The sequence below is a fragment of the Oncorhynchus masou genome, chromosome 10 (assembly GCF_036934945.1).
Source record: "Oncorhynchus masou masou isolate Uvic2021 chromosome 10, UVic_Omas_1.1, whole genome shotgun sequence".
Lineage (NCBI taxonomy): Eukaryota > Metazoa > Chordata > Actinopteri > Salmoniformes > Salmonidae > Oncorhynchus > Oncorhynchus masou.
In genome coordinates, this window is record NC_088221.1 from 33,391,326 (window position 1) to 33,413,380 (window position 22,055).

General features: G+C 44.5%; 1 protein-coding gene across 1 annotated transcript in view; it reads left to right on the forward strand.

The window, feature by feature from the left end:
- The window catches only part of LOC135547556 (zinc finger protein 385B-like), a 169,081-nt gene extending 164,216 nt beyond the window's left edge, over positions 1 to 4,865 (forward strand). Inside the window, 4 exon segments of the mRNA XM_064976663.1 lie at positions 2,381 to 2,758; positions 3,136 to 3,320; positions 3,789 to 3,890; positions 4,150 to 4,865. Coding sequence (XP_064832735.1) covers positions 2,381 to 2,758; positions 3,136 to 3,320; positions 3,789 to 3,890; positions 4,150 to 4,383 — 899 coding nt within the window. The 3' untranslated portion in view covers positions 4,384 to 4,865.
- The last annotated feature ends 17,190 nt before the right edge of the window (positions 4,866 to 22,055 follow it).

Sequence of the window (22,055 nt, forward strand, 5' to 3'; positions counted from 1 at the left end):
GGTTCAAGTTCTGTAATGATCCAGAGCCAGTGATACTACTCCTTAGTATTCTGTAACTGTCCCAAATGGCACCCTATTCCCCGTTTAGTGCACTACTTATGACAAGAGCTCTATGTATTTTTTATAGGGAATAGGGTGCCATGTGGGACACAACCTGTGTCTTTTCACAGAGTCACATCCAATGACTGTTAGTCGGAGTCACAGACTGCCTAGCTGGATGTTAGTTATTTTTCAGACATTCCTGAACCTGTGACCAGAAACAAGCTACATACTATAGGCAGGACCAAAACAAGTGATCTAATGATTCTGTCTCTTCCCAGCAAAATCAGCAGAGCTGGGATGGTTGTGTCCCCCATATACATAACATACTATTGATTGCAAGAATGTTGTATAATAATTTAAATTGAAAAATTAAGGTTTGAATCATGTGTTGTTTTGTGTATCAGTTCATTTTCTATTTTTTTTTATTTCACCTTTATTTAACCAGGTAGGCTAGTTGAGAACAAGTTCTCATTTACAACTGCAATCTGGCCAAGATAAAGCAAAGCAGTGTGACACAGACAACAACACAGAGTTACACATGGAACAACATGGAGTAAACAATAAACAAGCCAATAGCACAATAAACAAGTCAATGACACAGTAGAAAAAAATAAAGTATATATACAGTGTGTGCAAAAAGCATGAGGAGGTAGGCAATAAATAGACCATAGTAGTGAAGAATTACAATGATAAATGAGCAGATGATGATGTGCAAGTATAGATACTGGTGTGCAAAAGAGCAGAAAAGTAAATAAAAACAGTAGGGGATGAGGTAGATTGGGTGGGCTATTTACAGATGGACTATGTACAGCTGCTGCGATCATAAACCATGTGCCATGGAATCGGCACATCGAAAATCTCTTCCCAACTATTTTGCAACTTGTATGGCGCAGCTGTCAAATTTTTGGTCCTTAAACGTAACTGGTATACTTTTATGTATTCATTTTCTTACCAATTTTTGTGTTTAATGAATGAATGTGTTGTTTTGGGATGCTAATATAATTAATCCTTGCTAGCTACTGCTCTATTGACCCGGTTTGTGTAGATACACATTGCCACCCAAATGTATTTAATAACCTTATCTTAGGAAATGTTATGTTAACTTTACAAACTGTCTTCAAAGAGTACATAGAAGAGTTTTTGTGAAAATCAGAGTTAATGAAGAAAGGTTTAATGAAGACTTTCAAATGCTAGTTTAGACCAAATATAGATGTCAACAATGTGTGTATCGTTGGCAGGGAAGTCAGGCGCAGGAGAGTCAAAATGGAGTGTAAATGGAGTCTTTTAATAAATGTCAACAGAACATGCTCCATAACACTAAAACGTACAGACATGAAAAAACATGGGTACGAGGACCCGTCGCGCACCAACACAACAATAAACAACACTGACAATAAAACAATTTCTGACAAAGACATGAGGGGAAACAGAGGGTTAAATACACAACAGGTAATGAATGGGATTGAAAACAGGTGTGTGGGAAGACAAGACAAAACCAATGGAAAATGAAAAATGGATCAATGATGGCTAGAAGACTGGTGACGTCGAACGCCGAGCACCGCCCAAACAAGGAGAGGCAACGACTTCGGTAGAAGTCGTGACAATAGACCCGTGTAGTGGCGTGTAGCTTGTAGATGTCATAGTGCCAGCTGGTATAATTGGTGTAAAGAGAGCACTATTCTCTGAAGAGAATACTACACAACTTTCTGAGAGGATCACAAATGCAAAATGACATTCATGGAAAAAGCTACAGTGCGTTCCTAATGCAGGGCGTTGGAGCATGGGTTTGGAGGGTGGGTGTGGTGTGGTGTGTGAGAAGGGATGGAAGGAAAGGAGGGGTGGAGGGATGGTGTGGGACTGTGGGGGTGAGCATGAGTTCAGGCGCCTTACCTTGTGGCAATGTCCTCGATAGTGTTCTGGTACAGTACATGGTTCTGAGTGGGTGGAGGGACAGGGCGTCTCAGTGTCACAATAGAGGGGACAATAGTTTGACAACTAGGCTCTGTAACATTGACAGAGGGCCACATTGAAGCACACACGCACACACACACACACACACACACACACACACACACACACACACACACACACACACACACAAAGAGAGAGAGAGATAAAGATACAGAAAACACCACTGGCCAATAGCTCGATCCTGCTACTGCTACTCAACTGATCCCCCAGGGATCAAACTCTTACGCAACACACCAAAATAAAAATATAAGGGAATGTGTCACCAAAAGTTGTAATATTGTTAACGCTCCGAGACTAACTGTCAGATGTTGTGTCTCTCTCTTTTTCCCTCTCCCTCTCTCCCTCCCTCTTTCTTTCTTGATCTCAGAACAAATCGCAGTGCCTCCTAGCACGGCAGATAAAACCTTGGCTTCTCCAAATTCTTTTGTCCCCGTCATCTCCACCTCCTCCTCCCTGGCAGCTTTAACAGCCACGGCCGTCCCCAGTCCCTGTAATCCCGTCCTATGTGATCCAACGCCTGCCAGCCCCCCATCAGCTACACAAGTACAACTACAGGGGCCTGTTATGAAGAGCAGTGGCAGCATCAGCACCAAGCCTGTGCTCACGGCCCCCAACACTGCCGCTGCTACAGCAACTCAGCCCACGCCAGAGTCGGAGGAAGAGGAAAAAGCCAAAAAGCTCCTGTACTGTTCGCTTTGCAAAGTGGCCGTCAACTCTCTATCACAGCTGGAGGCCCACAACACAGGTGTGTTCCAGCATCTGTTTCTGTTTGCTCGACCGCCGTGTTAACGTTAGTGTTACTCCTCCCGAGGAGTGCGTGTGTGTGTTGGTTGGGGGGAGGGGGAGTGGGGCTTGCATACGGGGTCAATATGTCAGATGTTTGTTAGCTAACATTGACACGTATGGCTGTTATGTAGTTATAGTGAAGTCAGACGTAATACCCAGGTCAGAGAAACACTGTTGGATCTCAAGCTGACCAATGAACATTTTGGATGGGAAAACAAAATCTGTTCTACTTTTAAACCAAACAAATTAAATAGTGTTCTTTTATGTTTTATTTATGGTATTTTCCATGTGCAATATATTTAATTATGTTTTTGCCCTTTCTTCTCACCCCTGAAGGTTCGAAACACAAAACTATGCTTGAGGCGAGGAACGGCGCAGGCCCAATTAAGGCCTATCCCAGACCGGGCTCAAAGCTCAAAGTCCAGGCCACCACCGTGCTGAAAGGCTCCGGACTGCAGAACAAGACATTCTATTGTGAGATCTGTGATGTCCACGTCAACTCAGAAATACAGCTCAAACAGGTACACCATAGTGTCTTGTCACAGGCCTTTCAAGACCCTTGGGTTGTTACCTCTCTTTAATTTTCTTGTGCACAAATGAATAAATAAATCTTAGCTGATCAGCAGCCAGCGCGCATGCAAGATTTGTGAGATTTCCTGGTGCCGATATCAGGTCAATCACAATACAGTATGGTCAGAGGGGGAACTGGGGAAAACACATTCTGGGAAATGACTTATTTCAAATCCTTGAATTCACCTCTAAATATATTTTTTTACATGTCAAATTGATTTCACTTTGGGAACTCAAGTATGCAGTGCTTGTTGTCTTGTTACAGCTTGAAGGGACCTTACAGGCTTTTTATAATTGGCTCACCAAAACACATGTCCCATATGGCACCCTATACACTTTATAGTGCACCACCTTTGATCAGGGCCCATAAGGATTCACACACAGTTACGTCACTGACCTTTTTTGTTGTATTTTGTCAGCACATCTCCAGCAGAAGGCACAAGGACAGAGTGGCTGGGAAACCGATGAAACCCAAATACAGCCCTTACAACAAACAACAACGCAGCTCCACAGTCCTAGCCGTATGTATCATATATGTTCCTAATCAAAGCCCCTCAAGAAAAGTTGATTCGACTTCAGGGATGAATTGTTAATACATTTATTGGCAGTTTCTTAAAAAAGCATTTAAGAATATTGATGCATCAGTGGGCTAAAAGAGGGGCCTTTACGCTCATTGAAAATAATGGCTTGTTTTTGTAGCTAATTGCATTATCAATAGATTTGCTTTCTCATTTAACTCCTCTCCTCTCCCATCCTATCCTATCCACTTCTCTCCTTCAGGCAAAGCTGGCTCTTCAGAAGGACCTGGTGAAGCCTATCTCCCCTGCTGCTTTCCTCTCCAACCCCTTCTGCCCCACCACTGTCCCCTCTATCACCCTGCATCCGCGGCCCAACTCCTCTATCTTTCAGACTGCTGGCCTCCCAGGCTCTATGGGCTCCATGGGCTCCTTCCTCCGGGCTGCTCCAGGGCCCATCCGGCCCACCACCGGCTCTATACTCTTCGCCCCATACTGATTCCTGGATCGTGACACCAGGGTCGTGTTCAGTAGGCAGGGAATGAAAGAAAATGGCAGAAACTGAGTGAATCAGGGTGGTACTATCTGAGCTCGTCCACTAATTAATGCTTGTTTTTGTCTCCCGTTTTCCCTACGGTGTGCCCTAATGGACACAACCCTGTGTATCGGTATGAGCCAGGGAGCCAGAGGTACAGTAACACAAAGGGGAAAATGACATGAGTAGACAAACAGGTCTCCTCTGACCACGTGGAACAGTGAGTGGATGACATCCTACTACAGACAGTACCTCCCCGGTGCACTGAACTGAGAGGACTACTACACTGCGAAGCTTGAACGAACAACAGTGTATTTATTTGATTGAACTTGCCTGTCTGCGTGCGTTGCCCTGAAGCATGAAGAACAGAGGTATAGTGGGCTCGCTAAGACCACTGAGGGTCTAAGTATTGGGATCTTGTGGAATAATAAAGAGCATCAAACAGCTTCCTGAATGACTTGAATTACCATAGTCTTCCTATTTGATTAAAATAATGGACAGCTCTAGCTACATGCGTATGACAGTGTTCATCATAACAGCCCCCAGACAGAAGCACAGTCATACACTATTCACACTATAGGGCCAACCTGAACAGCACTGGGCTGGCTTGGATATTTTCTTCTCACATTGTCCTTTCCAGTATGGTTTAAGCAACTACGGTGGATGTGTAACCAGGTCAGAGCAGTTCAGCGTGGCTCTGCTTGGTCTAGACCAGTAGTGTGAAAAATGGTATCATTGCACTTTCACAGTTGTTGCTTGATGTCATGAGTCATGGACTGTACATTAATACATTAATGCAGTTTTGGCCACTGTTCTGTCCTGGATTGTGGAAGGCAAAAAGCTGAATCTCTGTTATGATTGTCAAATAGTCTGGCTTCAACTTACAGTAGATATTCATAGTAATTGTTTAGGAACAGTGTTCTCAGTTCCTCCACTTTAGAGAGAGAAACCATTCTCTTGGTTTTTCAGTAAGAGCCAAATGTTAACTTGAGATGGATTCAGGTCAATGGGAGACTTCAAGTCTGTTATTAAAGAAAATGTTAGTTAAAACACACCGGTAGGATTGTCAAACGTTTGCCTGCCGACAGTACTTAGCACCTCTGGAACAGAGTGTCGGCAGTGAATATTTTAGTGTTAACACAGCAAAGACCTTGAAGTCGTCGGCCACTCAGCCTTGTTAAAATACTCCAAACCAGAAGGTGGCAGTAGCATTGTTTGGCAATACATGTCCGTGTGCGTTCCTTATGGTTTAGATTCCAATGTTAGCTGCAGTGCTAATGGTTTTTTTTTTTACCCCTTTTTCTCCCCAATTTCATGGTATCCAATTGTTGTAATAACTACTATCTTGTCTCATCGCTACAACTCCCGTACGGGCTCGGGAGAGACGAAGGTCGAAAGTCATGCGTCCTCCGATACACAACCCAACCAGCTGTACTGCTTCTTAACACAGCGCACATCCAACCCAGCCGCACCAATGTGTCGGAGGATACACCATGCACCTGGCAACCTTGGCTAGCGCGCACTGCGCCCGGCCCGCCACAGGAGTCGCTGGTGCGCGATGAGACAAGGTCATCCCTACCGACCAAGCCCTCCATAACCCGGACAACGCTAGGCCAATTGTGCGTCGCCCCACGGACCTCTCGGTCGCGGCCGGTTAACCACTGCGCCACCTGGGAGGACGCAGTGCTAATGTTGCTATATTGTAGAAAGCCCTTGTTGATACTAGCCAGATGGCCACAGTTAGATAACTACCTAGCAAGATGACGAAGAAACCATTTCATTTACTCACCATAATCACATACTGTAGGGTGTCCAATCAAAACGCATCTTTTGACCAATGGGTAAAATAATATGTTAATTATTTATACAAACCCCAACAACAACAAAAATGGTCTAAACCTCATGTCTCTATCATAATCTGTTCAAAGCTTATTGGAGATTGTATCCTTGTAGGATGGATAAAATTAGGCTGACTAAATCAATGAAGATCAGAGAAAAAAATAGGTAAAAAATCTGGAAAATAGCATTGCATCATCTAGGCTGGATGCTGTGCGAGAATTAAGGCTACATAACAGCCTTACCATTAAACTCGTCATCTTTCTTTTAAAATCCAGATGACATAATACAATATAGAGGTAAGATAAATATACATTTTGAAACATGACAAGTAGTATTTTCATATTTTAGTAAACACTGTTCATATAAATGCAAAGTTCCTATTCTTTTCAAAGACTTCTCACATTAACAAGCGTATCTCTGTGACATGTCAACAGAGCCCTGAGTGTACTGCAAGCTCTTTATTTTCAAAGCCTTTTACATTTAATTCAGCACTTGGAAGACAACCACAAATACACGTTAAATTCTCAAAAGTTTCAGCAGAGCTCAGTGCTCATTAACAGATGTATTAGGTTAAGAAATCTGACTTTTTGGATATAATGTTAATGATACAGTATGCTTGAAAAAGACCCACTGAATGATTCAGAACACGAAGAATCATATTTGTCTTGATAAAATGCATTTTATAACATAAGGAAGTGAAACGTCATCACCAAAGTGCAATTTGCCCAATGTGGGTGGACACCCTACATCCAGCCAGTGCCAGCCCATAGCCAAAAGTTTAGCTAGCTAGCTAACGTTAGCATAGCTAGCACAGTAGCTAAGGACACCGCACTAACTCCGCAACTAACACAGGCAGCTGTTTCATGGAAACTAGCTAATTCATTGTGATTTAATTATAATGTCGTAACGATGTACGCTGAGAGTCGGGAAGCAAGTTCAGGCAGTGAATATATTTAATAAATAAACGAACATGAACAAAACAAGAAACACTAACAGTGCACCGACATGAAACAGAAACAATAATGTCTGGGGAAGGAACCAAAGGGAGTGACATAAATAGGGCAGGTATTCAAGGAGGTGATGGAGTCCAGGTGAGTGTCAATAAGCGCTGGTGCGCGTGACTATGGTGACAGGTGTGCGTAATACTCAGCAGTCTGGTGACCTAGAGGCCAGAGAGGGAATATGGTGACCTTAGAGGCCAGAGAGGGAATATACGTGACAAATGTCAATACTAGATAAAGTGGTTAGCTAGCTTCGAGGAATTATTTAGTGTTGTATGCATTGTGTCTGTACACTTAGCTAGCTACCATTCCATAGCCTACATTGTACATGAAGTGTGACTGGCTCATCTGTGGATATACGGAGAAAATGTTGTCACTTGTTGTCACTCCTGTTGATTTTCCCAAATGGGGGTTCGTGCTCTCTGATTGGCTCAAAGTAAATTTGTTGGCACTGATGAGCATCGCGATTCTACATGTAGAAATGGTAAGTTTGTCACTACTGGATCGGCACGCAGCAGGTACCTCTTTTGTTCTAGCAAGACAAGGAACGGCCTCCCACTGTCATAAGTACCTATTGCAGTCTATCGGCAGTGAGATTCTCAGTGTTTTTTAAGTGTGCAGATCTCAAGTCAGGACTATACCCTTAAAGTACATTGTTCCTGCTGTAAATTATGTAATCATCAGTCATTCATTTCCTAGAGAAATAGTAGAATCTATTAGTTTTCATCACTTGTAATGAGTGAATTCAGGAAGTACAGATGTTTGACCAGTTTCTCAAAACAGGAAAATAATCTGTCAGCAACCGGACATGTCATTTATTGTGTGGATTATAATTAATGGACATTTTAGCCGGAGTTGATAAAAAATGTGTTAGGCCAAATAAAGTCTGACATTTTTAAGTGGAAATAACTAACCCTTGAAGGCTTTAGTTTAAAAGATTTCCTGCAACAACAGGGTGATCAAATTAAAATCCTACATCTGTAAACAGTTTTCATTAATTGACTGAATATAAATGGAATTGACACGAACCCTGTTTGTATCACCCTTTCCAAGTTGCAATACTAGTTGTACAGTATGTTACGGAGGGGGACAGACAGACGAGGTATTTGTATTTTTTAAGTTGAAAAAAGCAATCCACTCCAACATGACAGAAAATACAAGATACATTGAACTTAAAATGTACCTCTTCAAATAAATGTATATATTTGGATGATTTGCTCCCATATTACAATTTTATTTTCCATAACTGAAAAAGAATTGTAATTATTGAATTAATTATTTGAATATAGTTTATAAAGAAGACCTGATGTATAGATTGTCAATAAACGGGATGTTCATTGAAAGAGATATAAGATCATCATATCATCATATACTCTGTGTGACATGTACAGTATTTATTTTCACATTATGTTTATTGATGCAATTGATGCATACATTCATGTATTTCAAATACATGTATTTGAGATATGGAATTGTTTTATTATTTGTTTGTTTGTTTGTTAAACATTTTATTTGTTTTTATTAAATACCTAAACGTACCACTCATATTTTTAAGGACCGACGCTGGTACAAGTTAAACATTTAATCGGAACAGACATGGAACAACACAGGAACAGCGTCAGCACGCGAGTATACATATGGACATATGACAATCAATGCTGAAGCAGGGAACAGAGCGGGGTAACAGACAAATATAGGGGAGGTAATGACAGAGGTGATTGAGTCCAGATGAGTCCAATGCGCCTGATGACAGTGGAAAGCCGGTGTGCGTAATGCTGGGGAGCCTCTGGCGCCCGGAAAGAGCGGAAGCAGGCTTGACACTATTGCATTATTCCTTGATATTATATGAAGACTGATTACTTAATTTGTCAACGTTTAAAGTATTATGAATATTATAAAGAACATTTCTTAATTAACACATTTTAGGTTCTAATATCTCCTGCTAAATTAATATGTTAAGATAGAGGAAGATATCATATGCTGATTATACATATTTTAAACGATTTCATATGCAACTGAAAATATTACTATTAATTTACATTACCAACTTTTTAGGTTCTTCTCCTACAAAATGCAGTCATGACCTTTTGATTAAAAAAAATACATGATTAAATTATATACATATTCAAATTAATATTCAGCATATAAATATGATCTAATATGAGGCATATGAGGTTATCTAATCTGGAACATATTGTGTACTATGCCAGCAGCAGCATATGTCCAGCTACAGTACATTTGCCTAGTTTAGAAGTTGCTTTACTCAGGCAATAAACAACACTATCTAACATATGTTCATCTGCGTTACGACATCACTCAATATATACAGTATCAGTCAAAAGTTTGGACACACCTCATTCCAGGGTTTATCTTTATTTTTACTACTTTCTACATTGTAGAATAATAGTGAATACATCAAAACTATGAAATGAACACATGGAATCATGTAGTAACCAAAAAAGTGTTTAATATGTTATATTTTAGATTCTTCAAAGTAGCCACCCTTGCCTTGATGACAGCTTTGCACACTCTTGGCATTCTCTCAACCAGCTTCACCTGGAATGCTTTTCCAACAGTTGAAGAAGTTCCCACATATGCTGAGCACTTGTTGGCTGCTTTTCCTTCACTCTGCAGTCCAGCTCATCCCAAACCATCTCAATTGGGTTGAGGTGGGGTGATTGTGGAGGCCAGGTCATCTGATGCAGGACTCCATCACTCTCATTCTTGGCCAAATAGCCCTTACACACCTCAGAGATGTGTTGGGACATTGTGCTGTTTAAAAACAAATGATAGTCCCACTAAGCACAAACCAGATGGGATGACGTATCGCTGCAGAATGCTGTGGTAGCCATGCTGGTTAAGTGTGCCTTGAATTCTAAATAAATCACTGACAGTGTCACCAGCAAAGCAACCCCCACACCATCACCTCCTCCTCTATGCTTCACGGTGGGAACCACACATGCGGTGATCATCCATTCACCTACTCTGCGTCTCACAAGGACAAGGTGGTTGGAACCAAAAATCTCACATTTGGACTCATCAGACCTAAGGACAGATTTCCACTGGTCTAATGTTCATTGCTCGTGTTTCTTGGCCAAAGCAAGTCTGTTCTTATTATTGGTGTCCTTTAGTAGGGGTTTCTTACCAGCAATTCAACCATGAAGGCCTGATTAACGCAGTCTCCTCTGAACAGTTGATTTTGAGATGTGTCTGTTACTTGAACTCTGGGAAGCATTTATTTGGGCTGCAATCTGAGGTGGAGTAAACTCTAATGAACGTTTCCTCTGCAGCAGAGGTAACTCTGGGTCTTCCTTTCCTGTGGTGGTCCTCATGAGAGCCAGTTTCATCATAACGCTTGATGGTTTCTGCGACTGCGCTTGAAGAAATGTTCCACATTGACAGACCTTCATGTCTTAAAGTAATAATGGACTGTCATTGCTCTTTGCTTATTTGAGCTGTTCTTGCCATAATATGGACTTGGTCTTTTACCAAATTGGGTTATCTTATGTATACCACCCCTTGTCACAACACAACTGAATGGCTGCTTTGCTGGTGACACTGTGATTTATTTAGGTATACTCATTCCACGGTTTTTCTTTAAATTGGACTATTTTCTACAATAGTGAAGATATCAAAACTATGAAATAACACATATGGAATCATGTAGTCACCAAAAAAGTATTAAACAAATCAAAATATATTTTATATTTGAGATTCTTCGAAGTAGCCACCCTTTGCTTTGATGACAGCTTTGCACACTCTTGGCATTCTCTCAACCAGCTTCATGAGGTAGCCACCTGGAATGCATTTAAATTAACAGGTGTGCCTTGTTAAAAGTTAATTTGTGGAATTTATCAATGCGACTGAGCCAAACAGTTGTGTTGTTACAAGGTAGGGTGGTATATAGAAGATAGCCCTATTTGGTAAAAGACCAACTCCATATTATGGCAAGAACAGCTCGAATGTCATAACAACTAACACAACTGTTATAGTTGAGTGATAATGCCCAAGAAGCCAGTGTTTGGAGGATATATTGGCACGGGTGGTGTTAGAAAACCGTGCCAATATATCCTCCAAACATCAGCTTTGCGGGAATTATCACTTTTATACAACAGGTTACCAACATCTTGACATGATCATTTACATATTTTCATTAAAAACGTTATTTTTATGAATTTATTCATACTATTTCATACTAGATACTCTGTATCTATGGACGCAACCCAATTGTTCGATCTGAATGTCCCATTGCCATAATGACTGGCCACGTTCTTATGACTTGCTTGTTAGCTAGCCAACTACGGCTAACTTGCAGTCACATCAAACAGTGCAGCCAGGATAACAAAGTAGCTGATTTGCATTTGTTTAAGTTGTTTTCTAGTGACGTTTATTTTGATACATCCATAACAATAAGCTGATGAGGTGCAACTTCGCCTGGCATAGAAAATGTGTCTCTCTCGTCAGGACACTTGTTCAGGGCAGCTAACCAACAACACTGCTAACACAATCACTTCAAACTGAATCTGGAAAGACTGCAATCTAGCTGCACTTCGTTTTACTGTACCTTTTTTCTATTGATATTTATTTGTATATATCCATAACAATCAGGCTGATTCTTGACTTCGACTGGCTGATAAAAGCTGACTGCCTGTCTGTCTCATCCCGAGTATGTTATGTACTTGAGTGAAGACCCAAAAGCGGTTTTAACAGAAAACAGAGTTCTTTAATGAAAAACAGGAATGGCATAAATCCTCTTCCAACGTAGTCAATGGAACAAAAAGAACGTTAGTATAATGCTGGATGCACCTGCCAGGCAGACTCCGACAGGATAGGACAAGGTGGAAGCAAACGAGACGACAGCTTGCTTCTGGCATCAAAAACACAAACAAGAATCAGACACTGAAAGTTGCAGGAACAGAGAGAGAAATAGAGACCTAATCAGAGGGGAAGAGAGAACAGGTGGGAAGGAGTGAATGTGCTAGTTAGGGGAGATGTAGAACAGCTGAAGAATGAGAGACAGAGAAGGTAACCTAAAAAGACCAGCAGAGAGAGACAGAGTGAAGAGAAAGGACAGGAACAGACATAACAAGACATGACAGTACCCCCACTCACCGAGCGCCTCCTGGCGCACTCGAGGAGGAAACCTGGCGGCAACGGAGGAAATCATCGATCAGCGAACGGTCCAGCACGTCCCGAGAGGGAACCCAACTCCTCTCCTCAGGACCGTACGCCTCCCAATCCACTAGGTACTGATGACCACGGCCCCGAGGGCGCATGTCCAAAATCTTACGAACCCTGTAGATGGGTGCGCCCTCGACAAGGATGGGGGGGGACGAGCGGGGCGCGAAGAACGGGCTTAACACAGGAGACATGGAAGACCGGGTGAACGCGACGAAGATAGCGCGGGAGAAGAAGTCGCACTGTGACAGGATTAATGACCTGAGAAATACGGAACGGACCAATGAACCGCGGGGCCAACTTGCGAGAAGCTGTCTTAAGGGGAAGGTTCTGAGTGGAGAGCCATACTCTGACCGCAACAATATCTAGGACTCTTGGTCCTACGCTTATTAGCGGCCCTCACAGTCTGCGCCCTATTACGGCAAAGTGCCGACCTGACCCCCTTCCAGGTGCGCTCGCAACGCTGGACAAAAGCCTGAGCGGAGGGGACGCTGGACTCGGCGAGCTGAGATGAGAACAGCGGAGGCTGGTACCCGAGGCTACTCTGAAAAGGAGATAGACCGGTAGCAGACGAGGGAAGCGAGTTGTGGGCGTACTCTGCCCAGGGAGCTGTTCTGACCAAGACGCAGGGTTACGAAAAGAAAGACTGCGTAAAATGCGACCAACAGTCTGATTGGCCCGTTCGGCTTGACCGTTAGACTGGGGATGAAAGCCGGACGAGAGACTGACGGAAGCCCCAATCAAACGGCAAAACTCCCTCCAAAATTGAGACGTGAACTGCGGGCCTCTGTCGGAAACGACGTCAGACGGAAGGCCATGAATTCGGAAAACATTCTCGATAATGATCTGAGCCGTCTCCTTAGCAGAAGGGAGCTTAGCGAGAGGAATGAAATGAGCCGCCTTAGAGAATCTATCGACAACCGTAAGAATAACTGTCTTCCCCGCTGATGAAGGCAGTCCGGTGATAAAATCTAAAGCGATGTGAGACCACGGTCGAGAGGGAATGGGAAGCGGTCTGAGACGGCCGGCAGGAGGAGAGTTCCCAGATTTAGTCTGCGCGCAGACCGAACAAGCGGCGACAAATCGACGCGCGTCACGTTCCCGAGTGGGCCACCAGAAACGCTGGCGAATGGAAGCGAGCGTACCCCGAACGCCGGGGTGGCCGGCTAACTTGGCAGAGTGGGCCCACTGAAGAACGGCCGGACGAGTAGGAACGGGAACGAACAGAAGGTTCCTAGGACAAGCTCGCGGCGACGGAGTGTGAGCGAGTGCTTGCTTTACCTGCATCTCAATTCCCCAGACAGTCAACCCGACAACACGCCCGTCAGGGAGAATCCCTCGGGGTCGGTGGAGACCTCAGAAGAACTGAAGAGACGAGATAAAGCATCAGGCTTGGTGTTTTTGAGCCCGGACGATAAGAAATAACAAACTCGAAACGAGCGAAAAACAGAGCCCAACGAGCCTGACGCGCATTAAGTCGTTTGGCTGAACGGATGTACTCAAGGTTCCTATGGTCAGTCCAAACGACAAAAGGAACAGTCGCCCCCTCCAACCACTGTCGCCATTCGCCTAGGGCTAAGCGGATGGCGAGCAGTTCGCGATTACCAACATCATAGTTACGTTCTGACGGCGATAAGCGATGAGAGAAAAACGCGCAAGGATGGACCTTGCCGTCAGAGAGAGCGCTGAGAAAGAATGGCTCCCACGCCCACCTCTGACGCGTCAACCTCAACAACAAACTGTCTAGAGATGTCAGGTGTAACAAGAATAGGAGCGGATGTAAAACGATTCTTAAGAAGATCAAAAGCTCCCTGGGCGGAAACGGACCACTTAAAGCACGTCTTAACAGAAGTAAGGGCTGTGAGGGGAGCTGCCACCTGACCGAAATTACGGATGAAACGACGATAGAAAAGCGAAGCCCAGAAAGCGCTGCAGCTCGACGCGTGACTTAGGAACGGGCCAATCAATGACAGCCTGGACCTTAGCGGGATCCATCTTAATGCCCTCAGCGGAAATAACGGAACCGAGAAAAGGGACAGAGGCGGCATGAAAAATGCACTTCTCAGCCTTCACATAAAGACAGTTCTCCAAAGGCGCTGGAGGACGCGTCGCACGTGCTGAACATGAATCGAGAGAGACGGTGAAAAAAATCAGGATATCGTCCATGTAAACGAAAACAAAAATGTTCAGCATGTCTCTCAGGACGTCGTTAACTAGTGCCTGAAAGACAGCTGGAGCGTTAACGAGGCCGAAAGGAAGAACCCGGTATTCAAAGTGCCCTAACGGAGTGTTAAACGCCGTCTTCCACTCGTCCCCCTCCCTGATGCGCACGAGATGGTAGGCGTTACGAAGGTCCAACTTGGTGAAAAACCTGGCTCCCTGCAGGATCTCGAAGGCTGAAGACATAAGAGGAAGCGGATAACGATTCTTAACTGTTATGTCATTCAGCCCTCGATAATCCACGCATGGGCGCAGGGACCCGTCCTTCTTCTGAACAAAAAAAACCCCCGCTCCAGCGGGAGAGGAGGAGGAGACTATGGTACCGGCGTCGAGCGAAACCGACAAATAATCCTCGAGAGCCTTACGTTCGGGAGCCGACAGAGAGTATAATCTACCCCGGGGGAGTAGTTCCCGGAAGGAGATCAATACTACAGTCATACGACCGGTGTGGAGGGAGAGAAGTGGCCTTGGAACGACTGAACACCGTGCGCAGATCGTGATACTCCTCCGGCACCCCTGTCAAATCGCCAGGCTCCTCCTGTGAAGAAGAGACAGAGGAAACAGGAGGGATAGCAGACATTAAACAGGTCACATGACAAGAAACATTCCAGGATAGGATAGTATTACTAGACCAATTAATAGAAGGGTTATGGCGCACTAACCAGGGATGACCCAAAACAACAGGTGTAAAAGGTGAACGAAAAATTAAAAAAGAAATGGTTTCGCTATGATTACCAGAGACAGTGAGGGTTAAAGGCAGCGTCTCACGCTGAATCTTGGGGAGAGAACTACCATCTAAAGCGAACAAGGCCGTGGGCTCCCTAACTGTCTGAGAGGAATGTCATGTTCCCGAGCCCAGGTCTCGTCCATAAAACAGCCCTCCGCCCCAGAGTCTATCAAGGCACTGCAGGAAGCAGATGAACCGGGCCAGCGGAGATGGACCGGAAAGGTAGTGCGTGATCCAGAAGGAGAGGCCTGAGTAGTTGCGCTCACCAGTAGCCCTCCTCTTACTGATGAGCTCTGGCTTTTACTGGACATGAGGTGACAAAATGACCAGCGGAGCCGCAGTAGAGACAGAGGCGATTGGTGATTCTCCGTTCCTTCTCCTTGGCCGATATGCGGATACCCCCAGCTGCATAGGCTCAGCATCCGAGCCGGCGGAGGAGGGTGGCAGTGATGCGGCAGGTGGCAGTGATGTGGAGAGGGGAGCAACGGAGAACGCGAGCTCCTTTCCACGAGCTCGGCGACGAAGATCAAACCGTCGCTCTATGCGAATAGCGAGAGCTATTAAGGAGTCCAGACTGGAAGGAACCTCCCGGGAGAGGATCTCATCCTTAACCTCGACGAGGAGACCCTCCAGAAAACGAGCGAGCAAAGCCGGCTCGTTCCAGTCACTAGAGGCAGCGAGAGTGCGAAACTCAATAGAATAATCCGTTATGGATCGATTCCCCTTACATAGGGAAGACAGGGCCCTGGAAGCCTCCTCGCCAAAAACAGAACGGTCAAAAACCCGTATCATCTCCTCCTTAAAGTCCTGATACTGGTTAATACACTCAGCCCTCGCCTCCCAGATTGCCGTGCCCCACTCACGCGCCCGTCCGGTAAGGAGAGAAATGACGTAGGCGATGCGGGCTGCGCTCCTGGAGTAAGTGTTGGGCTGGAGAGAGAACACCACATCACACTGAGTGAGGAATGAGCGGCACTCAGTGGGCTCCCCAGAGTAACACGGCGGGTTGTTGATCCTGGGCTCCGGAGACTCGGAAACCCTGGAAGTGGGCGGTGGATCGAGGTGGAGTTGGTGAACCTGTCTTGTGAGGTCGGAGACTTGGACGGCCAGGGTCTCAACGGCATGTCGAGCAGCAGACAATTCCTCCTCGTGTCTGCCTAGCATCGCTCCCTGGATCTCGACGGCGGAGTGAAAAGGGTCCGGAGCCGCTGGGTCCATTCTTGGTCTGATTCTTCTGTTATGTACTTGAGTGAAGACCCAAAAGCGGTTTTAACAGAAAACAGAGTTCTTTAATGAAAAACAGGAATGGCATAAATCCTCTTCCAACGTAGTCAATGGAACAAAAAGAACGTTAGTATAATGCTGGATGCACCTGCCAGGCAGACTCCGACAGGATAGGACAAGGTGGAAGCAAACGAGACGACAGCTTGCTTCTGGCATCAAAAACACAAACAAGAATCAGACACTGAAAGTTGCAGGAACAGAGAGAGAAATAGAGACCTAATCAGAGGGGGAAGAGAGAACAGGTGGGAAGGAGTGAATGAGCTAGTTAGGGGAGATGTAGAACAGCTGAAGAATGAGAGACAGAGAAGGTAACCTAAAAAGACCAGCAGAGAGAGACAGAGTGAAGAGAAAGGACAGGAACAGACATAACAAGACATGACAGAGTACCAGCACGTTCATTACTATGTGATAGCTGGAGAGTTTGAATATTGAAGCAATGTTACAAATGTTAGAGAGACAGACATTAAAGTTTATAAAATCTCCACTGTTGAAAACGAAATGTTAGTCTAAAAGAAATGTGAGATAATGTAAGTGTATTTTAAGTGTATTTTATGGTGGAGATCAAGTTTATAAATTGCCTGGCTGGGCTGATGAGACAGTGGATTAAATAGGCATTTTAATGTGATAGATTTAGCTGGTGGTAATTTGTGGAATAGACACAGGTTGGAATGCGGTTTTAACCAATCAGCATTCAGGATTAGACCCACCCGTTGTATAACGGGTAGCCGGAGTTGATAAAATGACACATATTTAGACCTGTTGTGACATATACAAGTATTGCATTGTTTTATGGCTAGATATGACACATATATAAGAGTGTCAAAACCTACAAAACCTACAACACAAGGCAAAACATTCTATTACACCATAGCCTACATGTCAACACTATGTTTGTGTTGTATATATATATATTTTTTGAGATGGACAATATTAAATGATCATAAAGATCTTTGTCCCCATGTGCAGTTGCAAACCGTAGTCTGGCTATTTTTATGGCGGTTTTTGAGCAGTGGCTTCTTCCTTGCTGAGCGGCCTTTCAGGTTATGTCGATATTGGACTCATTTTACTATGGATATAGATAATTTGTACCTGTTTGCTCCAGCATCTTTACAAGGTCCTTTGCTGTTGTTCTGGGATTGATTTTCACTTTTTGAATCAAGTACGTTAATCTCTAGGAGACAGAATGCGTCTCCTACCTGAGGTAACCTAAATAGGATCCCCAATCAGAGACAACAATAAACAGCTGCCACTGGCAACCTAAATAGGATCCCCAATCAGAGACAACAATAAACAGCTGCCACTGATTGGGAACTAATTCAAGTCACCATAGAACTGCATTTACCTAGACAAACCAAAACCCCATAGATATACAGTGGGGCAATAAAGTATTTAGTCAGCCACCAATTGTGCAAGTTCTCCCACTTAAAAAGATGAGGCCCCTGTAATTTTCATCATAGGTAAACTTCAACTATGACAGACAAAATGAGAAAAAAATCCAGAAAATCACATTGTAGGATTTTTAATGAATTTATTTGAAAATTATGGTGGAAAATAATAAGTATTTGGTCACCTACAAACAAGCAAGATTTTTGGCTCTCACAGACCTGTAACTTCTTCTTTAAGAGGCTCCTCTGTCCTCCACTCGTTACCTGTTTGAACTTGTTATCAGTATAAAAGACACCTGTCCACAACATCAAACAGTCACACTCCAAACTCCACTATGGCCAAAACCAAAGAGCTGTCAAAGGACACCAGAAACAAAATTGTAGACCTGCACCAGGCTGGGAAGATTGACTCTGCAATAGGTAAGCAGCTTGGTTTGAAGAAATCAACTGTGGGAGCAATTATTAGGAAAAGGAAGACATACAAGACCACTGATAATCTCCCTCAATCTGGGGCTTCACGCAAGATCTCATACCGTGGGGTCAAAAAGATCACAAGAACGGTGAGCAAAAATCCCAGAACCACACGGGGGGACCTAGTGAATGACCTGCAGAGAGCTGGGACCAAAGTAACAAAGCCTACCATCAGTAACACTACGCCGCAAGAAACTCAAATCCTGCAGTGCCAGACGTGTCCCCCTGCTTAAGCCAGTACATGTCCAGGCCCGTCCCAAGTTTGCTAGAGAGCATTTGGATGATCCAGAAGAAGATTGGGAGAATTTCATCTGACCAAATGACACCAAAATATAACTTTTTGGTAAAAACTCAACTCGTCGTGTTTGGAGGACAAAGAATGCTGAGTTGCATCCAAAGAACACCATACCTACTGTGAAGCATGGAGGTGGAAACATCATGCTTTGGGGCTGTTTTTCTGGACTGGGGACCGTCGCTGGAGACCCCGGACTGGGGACCGTAGCTGGAGACCCCAGGCTGGGGACCATTGCTGGAGACCCCAGGCTGGGGACCGTCGCTGGAGACCCCGGGCTGGGGACCGTCGCTGGAGACCCCGGGCTGGGGACCGTCGCTGGAGACCCCAGACTGTAGCCCGTGGTAGATGGCCCCGGACTGTGGCCCGTGGTAGATGGCCCTGGACTGTGGCCAGTCGTAGGATGCCCCGGACTGTGGCCCGTCGTAGGAGGTTCCGGACTGTGAACTGTCGCCGGACGCTCTGGACTGGGTACTGTCGCCGGATGCTCTGGATGCCTGGTGCGTGGTGCCGGAACTGGTGGTATCGGGCTGGTGACACGCACCTCAGGGCGAGTGCGGGGAGGAGGAACAGGGCGTACTGGACTGCCGAGGCACACTGTAGGCCTGGTGCGTGGTGCTGGCACTGGTGGTACCGGGCTGGTGACACGCTCCTCAGGGCGAGTGCGGGTAGCTGGGACAGGACGTACTGGACTCTGGAGGCGCACTGGAGGGAGAGTGCGAGGAGCAGGAACAGGACACACCTGACTGGGAAAGCGCACTTGAGGGAGAGTGTGAAGAGTTGGCACAGGACGCACTGGGTCTTGAAGGTACACTGGAGACCGGCATCAATTGTTCCGGAACATTAACACACGTTTCAGGACGAGTACGGAGAGCTGACTCAGGTGGCACCAAACTGACAACATGTTCTTTTATTCCAAATCTGTGCATCCCCCACCAACTCTACAACTCCCCCATTTCTCTCTCATCCGAATCCTCCTTCTCCCAGACTGGATCTGGTTTACTCCTCGGCTCCGCCGACTGCTCCATGTGCCCTCCCCCAAAAATTATTGGGGTTTCTGTGGTTGCCTTGACTCCTCGTATCGTTGCCTTTCCTCCTGTGCTATCTCCACCTGCTTCCATGGCAGGGTCTTGTCCCCTGCCATTACCTCCTCCCAGGTCCAGGATGTCCTCCACTCATATTTCTCCCAGGCCCAGGATGTCCGCTCCTCATTCACATGCTGCTTGGTCCTTATTTGGTTGGTTATTCTGTCACGTTCGTCGTAACGATGAGACCAAGGCGCAGCGTGATAAGAATACATTCTTCTTTAATTAATGAAGAACACTTAAACAAACTAACAAAAAGAACGTGACGCTATGATAAACCGAATGCTGACATGCAACTTCACATAGACAATAACCCACACATTGGAAATAGCAACCTAAATAGGATCCCCAATCAGAGACAACGATAAACAGCTGCCTCTAATTGGGAACCAATTCAGGCCACCATAGACCTACATTTATCTAGTCAAACCAAAACCCCATAGATATACAGAAGACCCTAGACAAGGCGAAAACACACATACCACCCTCGTCACACCCTGACCTAACCAAAATAATAAAGAAAACCAAAATAACTAAGGTCAGGGTGTGACAATTAGAAGTGAAATAATCTGTCTGTAAACAATTGTTGGGAAAATTACTTGTGTCATGCACCAAGTAGATGTCCTAACCAACTTGCCAAAACTATAGTTTGTTAGTGGTTGAAAAACAAGTTTTAATGACTCCAACCTAAGTGTATGTAAACCTCCGACTTCAACTGTAGATTGGATAGAGATCCCAATATCTGTAATTATGATACATGTATAGGGACTGTACCTACTTTATCAAAAGATGCAAGATGGAATCTCAAATATTTTCTTGACAGTGCATATTTAGTCACTTCTCCTAATCCAGTGATATACTGTATAATCCTGGCTTTCTGTTCAGTGCAAAAATGTTGTAAAAAGCCTTATTTTTGCTTGGCAGGTATTACTCATATGTGTTGTGCCTACTGCCTCCTCTGATATAACTAAGTAACTCCAAGTACTTCGCTCTGTCTGATCTCAAAGCCAACACACCTCCACATTTAACACTCTGAGTCGATGTCAGGTATAAACATACAGCCAACACAATGTTATGTTTAGCACTCTAAGACTCTTTCAGGTGTAGCTAAACATACAGCCCACACAACTTCATCTTACAATCTATATGTTTGGTTGATAGGGAGATAGGCAGCAATTACAGTACGAATAGGCCTACATCCACACAATCATTGCAGACTGCCCAGCATCTCATCATTACCACTGAACGCAATGGTACTTTCTACAAAGTAGTTTCTTTACCAAAATCAGCCAGTCATATTTTACACGTGGCCTTTTTTATCAATTTGACTTGGAATACTAAGTCATCGTATAGATATGGATGTACAATGGACACAAATATAAATGTTTTTTTGGCCCATGTTTCATGAGCTGAAAGAAAATATCCCAGAAATGTTCAATATGCACAAAAACCTTATTTCTCTCAAATGTTGTGAACAAATTTCTTTACATCCCTGTTAGCTAGCATTTTTCCTTTGCCAAGATAATCCATCAACCTGACAGGTGTGGCAAAGAAGTTGATTAAACAGCATGATTATTACTCAGGTACACCTTGTGCTGGGGACACTCAAAAATATGGTTTTGTCACACAACACTAAGCCACAGATGGCTCAAGTTTTGAGGGAGATTACAATTGGCATGCTGACTGCAGGAATGTCCACCAGATCTGTTGCCAGATAATTTACACCCATACTTTTTTAAGTATCAGTGACCAACAGATGCATATCTGTATTCCCAGTGATGAATTCACAGAGATACCGTGACGAGATACTGAGGCCCATTGTCATCACCTCATGTTTCAGCATGATAATGCACGACTCCATGAAGCAAGGATCTGTACACAATTCCTGAAAGCTGAAAATGTCCCAGTTCTTCCATGGCCTGCATACTCACCAGACACGTCACCCATTGAGCATGTTTGGGATGCTCTGGATCAACGTATTCAACAGAGTGTTCCAGTTCCTGTCAATATCTAGAAATTTTGCACAGCCATTGAAAATGATTGGGACAACATTCCACAGGCCATAATCAACAGCCTGATCAACTCTATGCTAAGGAGATGTGTTGCACTGCATGAGGCAAATGGTGGTCAGCTTTTTTTTAAGGTATCTGTGAC